Here is a 5,468-nt window from a genome sequence, read left to right as displayed (position 1 = left end):
AGAGCTAATCTAACAAGGGTGAAATTTCACAAACTGATGTGACTGTGGCATCCTATGCTGCTACATTTAAAGTCACTGAGCTCCTCGGTACAACCCATTCTGCTGCCAATGCTTGTCTATGGAGATTTCATGGCTATTTGCATGATTTTAGAAACTTATTAGCACTGGTGGGTCTGAAACACCTGAACTAAATAATCAGAAGGCATACTTATTAACTAATTTTAACACTACACTTAAGCAAAATTATGTGCTGTGGTATTGGCACATAAAACAACCCTCAAATCTTTGACTATATATACACTACTTTCCTTTATTGGTGAAGGATATATATCTGAATGATTTTTTTCATGACAGCTAGTAGAAAACACATACTGGAATGGAAAAAAGAATAGCTCAGCTAAAGAGCTAACCACAATATCTAAATATTGACTCTGTGACTTGTAATCATGTTTGGTTTGTGGACAGGGTGAAAATAACACCAGTAGTGTGTGTGTGACAGAGAATCATCCTATTCTATAAAAGATGTAAGAAGGCCTGTTTAGAAGCACTTAACAAGGATAAAGATGCCCTTTTAACACTTTTTAAGCTCTTAACCCATAATTAACCCATATGTATGTCTATGTATGTTGCCTTTTCAGCACACTCCATATTTCAGTCTGTTCCAGCTGCTGCATCTGGAGTTTCCTTGAGTGAGTGAGTGAGTGTGTGTCAAAATGCTGGCATAAATCTCATTATGTGTGTGGTCCAAGCATTAAAAAATTTGCTTTCACTTTTTAACAAAACATAGCTTCATCTGTTTTCAAGGGACATACTAATTTTAACATTCTCTCTAAATGAGGAGTGAGTGTTCATCTAGAGCTACACAGTTCTAACTTGCAAACATCACACTGACTAAAAGGAGTACACTATGATAATCCTCACACCTATATGTATTGCAAGCAGAGGTAAACCACTTTAGAGATATTTCTGAGGAGATTAAATATAAAATAATCACTTGCATAAGGAAGAGGAAAGTCAAAGGAAAATAAGTGTAAAAAAATACGATATAAAGAAAAGATGAAACAATGTTCAAGACTTGTTAGACCACCAAAACTGTCACCATCAGATAAACAGTACTTAACGCTTAGATCTTTGAGAGACAGAAATAAACAAACCCACAGGTGTTTCTGTCTATCCTTCCACTGTGAGAAAACACTTCAACAGTATGGGTCTGACAAGCTGCCAAGAAGCCACGATTGAGGAAAGGAAATGGACAAAAAAAAAAAAACAAAGATTTTGAAAAACCATGAGAAACAGACTTTCTAAGACTGAATGTTGAAATCATGGAAAAATATCCCTGAAGATTTATTGGAAAACCTGAAAGAAAGCCTCCCAAAAAGAAAGGAAGCTGTAACGAAAGCAAAAGATGGATACTATAAATACTGAAAAAAAATAAGTTATTTTCTGCTGTTTCCTTATGTTAATAATATGTAGTCTAGGGTTAGTCCACGTTATTACTGAATAAAAGAACAGCAATTATCATTATTACTATTATGATGAGTAATTCCAAGTTTTTGAACAGTGAACAGGTTTCAAAGCTACTTGTGCATTTCATGAAGTCAAAACTGCCATCATCAAAAAGAATGAAAGCAAAGCATAATCATAGCCAACAACTTAGGGGTAATGGTAGTGAAAGACCCAATCTTTTCAGCTACAAAGAAATATTTGAATAAGAAAACAGTTGGTCAGGTAGACTCCAAAATGTTAACTGAGACATTAATGATATAGAGAAAAAACACTTCTTACTCACAACCTCAGATGAATCAGTACAGGATGCAAACCATTAGTGAAAATACAGCCATAAACATAAAAAAACATACAGCCAAAGCTCAGTTGTGTTCAGAGTACATATTCTGGGTGACCTGTTCTGCAATGGAAGACAAATGTTACATAGCTAAACATTTCCATGATGAACAGTGATGGAAAATTTAGTGAGGATACAGCCTAGACCATGATCCAAGGTGTACTAATGTGAAACATGTCAGGGGCATGATGTATTTGTACAATTGGCACTGAACTGGAGCACCTGATCTTTAGAGATGTGATTTCACCAGGTAACAGCAGTAGCTTTAAAAGTTCACCTCACACTTAAATGTCACTTTAATGCTGAGAATAATCCACCACCCAAACAATACCTGCTCTGAGGAGATACTGACCATTGATGCGCATGGTAAAAAAAGGCCTAAAGAATTATGTAGAAAAACAGAAACACCCTCCTGATGATACTGGTGCCTGCACAGACTCAAAAGTCTTTAACTAGACAGTGTTTTACCTGCCTCACAATAATGCCTCTTCTCATATTCATACTACCATATCATCATGATCAGCTTCTAACATGATGTTAATGGATTAAACTCTCGTTTTCATTGTGATACGCTCCCAACAGTAGTCACTGGTTTTCTGGTTATCTTTTTCTTATTGTTACTTTGATATGCCTCTAACAGTTAATATCAGTTGTCACTGTTTAATCTAAAATACTTCTGTCGAACGATAGGCTGGTTTCTTTTTTCGTTTCGTTTTTCTCCATATTACATATTTTTTATTAATTGTAAAATCTTAATTCTGTATTTATACTGCTCTTCTTGTTGTGTTATTGTTTTGCTATCCAGTGTCAATCAGAGGAGAATGTGTTTTTGAGTCTTGGTTCCTCTCAAGGTTTCTTCCTCTTAGGGAGATTTTCCTCGCCCTGCTCACTGGGGCTTGGACACAGATTTTCTGTAAAGCTGCTTTGTGACAACGGCTATAAAACAGCTATAAAAAGTGCTATATAAATAAACTTTGACTTGACTTTGACTATATAGGTGACATACTGATATATAACTAGATGGACAATGAAGTTCATGTTCAAAAGAAAAAAAAAAACAATGGGGCAGCATCTACCCATAGCTACTTTCATTTATTTGAAAGACAGCATATAATTAAATACAATCAACAAACCTGGAATTTGCTAATTGTGAATGGATGGCATTATTGTCTACAGTGGCATTAGTGACTGTTACAGTGAGGTCTACATTTGAAAGAAGTGATGTGCCAACTACGCAGATGGAGATCAAAGCCCAGGTTCCAGAATTAAAGTCCTGATGACACCAATAAACGTGCATTTGCACAGATACCCGATTCCATCCTGTGGAAGCCATGTCATGGCTTAAAGCATCCCCAACCAATATGACCAAAAGAGCTTCCCATATTCACAAGCTGATGTTCCGAGAAGACTATGCAAAAGCACTAAAGAAAATGAGTGCCAACTCTTGGGCTGCTACCAAAAGACACAGAAAAAGCTGTAGGCAGGAGTTTGTTTGCTTATTTAAGCTAAGAGGAAAAAAAACACCAACAACCATTTGAATATCTACGGAGACCTGCAAAACTAAAGGGTTGGAAAAAATATATTTAAAATGACAACGGTAGCCTTGCTATTTTTTAGAGCAGCCTCATAAAATGAAGATTTAAAAAAAAATTTACATTCAGCAACATTCACATGAAACACTTTCAAGTGAATTAGCCTGGATAAATAGTATAGTAAATAGTACATACAGTGGTGTTGATTACATTGGGTTATAAAAATAATGAAAGTGTAAAAAATAACATACTTTTCTTACTGAAGTTAGGGGTTGTAATAATGGATTTCAAGATTTGTCACATATTTAAAAAAAAAAAAAAAAATTAAAAGGCACATGACTAATTTCAAGTGAAAATTTAAAACAAAGGTTCAGTGTTAATGAAACTTGATTTTCATACAAACCAGGCTGCAGTTTATCACACCAATGTAAATACCTAAAAGAACAAATACTGTCGATGTCTGGGATGCAAGCTAGAGCATGTGCATGTGGCCATCTGCAAAATTGTCTTCTAAAAAGAAGTAAAACGAAATAAGGCAACATTTCCCTGTACTCCGAAGGTAAATTTGTGACCTACAAATAGACTTTTTTGTTTAATGAAACAAAAAAAAAATGCTATACTCAGACAAATTACTTCATAATTTCTTTTTTTGCAAGAATTTAGATGATTGTACTGCAGTGGGACGTTACTTTTCAGTCAAGTGCTTGGTCCCCTGTCGCCTTGCTGTTTCTACTGCTCTACCAATCACTTGTATGCAAATACAACTCAAAGCAGGTTAAACTCACATAGTCATATCTTCTGTCCATTGCCGTATCCACAGACTCCTTTGCTAGATGCATGATGTTTGAATGTGCAAGTATGATTCTGTACATGACCGAGAGAGAGTGAGTGAGCCAGTTTGTTCTTAAACCTAAAAGCAAAAAGAGCAGAGAGAAAGAAAAAACAGAAAGAAAAAAGAAAAACTTTGGTCCATGCAATATCTAGAAAGTTTCAGAAATCAAGAGCACCCTTTTTTATTTTCAATGTCCCTGCAGTCAATCATAGCTGGGGTGTAATCCATTGACTTTCTAGCCGTTCTCCTTCCACAGAACCAGATGAATGCTATGGTCAGGCATGCTGGTGGCAAACACCAGGCCTGCATCGTTCTTGCCATCAAAACCGTTGAGCCACGAAGTGATTCCCGGCAGGAAGCTGGAGCCCCTTTTGGATTTACGGTAGGCCGGCAGTGGCCAGCGGCCAGTGATTGCCTCTGTTCTCAAGTCCATGACGTACAAGTGGTGGTTATCGAAGAGGAGGGCGAACACTTCACCGAAGCTGAGCAGGGAAGGACTGGCTGGGTCTTGCTGTGGTTTGATGACTCTAAGTGGTAAGAAAGACATATAACATACTGGACAAATTGGCATAAATTTCTCATATATGTAGTAAGACAGGTTAAGATGTTAAGTGTTAATACAATGGCATGTCAGAGACTGGGTTTGAAAGATCTAAATGCAAGCTACTATCTGGGGTACATGGCAGTGGTAAAGTACAGTGCCCAGTGCTAGATGCTACAGCAAAAGCTATAAAGTAAAAACAGAAAACAAGTATTTCAACTTGCAGGTAAAGACTATGGTACATCTTGACTCACTGGTCTGTTAAACATTATAACTACACTAGCAATTTGGCTCTGATTTTCAACTTATGACCTATCTGGAAAACCACAAGACAGTACACATTTTTGCTCCAACTTAACTCACAATAAATAAGGAAGAAGAAAAATGTGGACCATTGGGGGTGGCCCTCAGGACAGGGCTGGGAAACACTGGGCTAACCTGATGTTAGTTCCATAAATGGTTAAATAATATTTCTGACTATTTAATTTGCTCACCTGGCACAAAAACTTATTGATTTCCCTCAGCTATTTTTGAATAATAAATCATGTTTTGAAATGTATTCCTCTCTATGCTGACAATGTTTGTGCAACACCAGTACAGTCACCTGAAAGTGTAAACCTCCACATTAATATCAGTCAATATTTTCTCTTTTTTAGCATTTTTTTTTCCCCTTTTCCACGGTTAAATGGATACTTGTTCACGAACTCTCACTGATACTTG

The 5,468-nt window shown here is 36.6% G+C and overlaps 1 protein-coding gene across 2 annotated transcripts in view; it reads right to left on the bottom strand.

The window, feature by feature from the left end:
- Positions 1-2,916: 2,916 nt before the first annotated feature.
- The window catches only part of fbxw2 (F-box and WD repeat domain containing 2), a 12,285-nt gene continuing 9,733 nt past the window's right edge, over positions 2,917-5,468 (bottom strand). For both annotated transcript variants that reach the window (XM_036562970.1, XM_036562969.1), the window contains one exon: positions 2,917-4,734. In XM_036562970.1, the coding sequence (XP_036418863.1) occupies positions 4,443-4,734 (292 nt within the window). In that variant the 3' untranslated portion in view covers positions 2,917-4,442. The remainder of the gene's footprint in view (positions 4,735-5,468) is intronic.

Source organism: Colossoma macropomum, unplaced genomic scaffold (assembly GCF_904425465.1).
Source record: "Colossoma macropomum unplaced genomic scaffold, Colossoma_macropomum, whole genome shotgun sequence".
In the NCBI taxonomy this organism is placed as follows: Eukaryota; Metazoa; Chordata; class Actinopteri; order Characiformes; family Serrasalmidae; genus Colossoma; species Colossoma macropomum.
The sequence above is the reverse complement of the archived record's forward strand: the minus strand, read 5'-3'. Positions and strand labels throughout refer to the sequence as shown.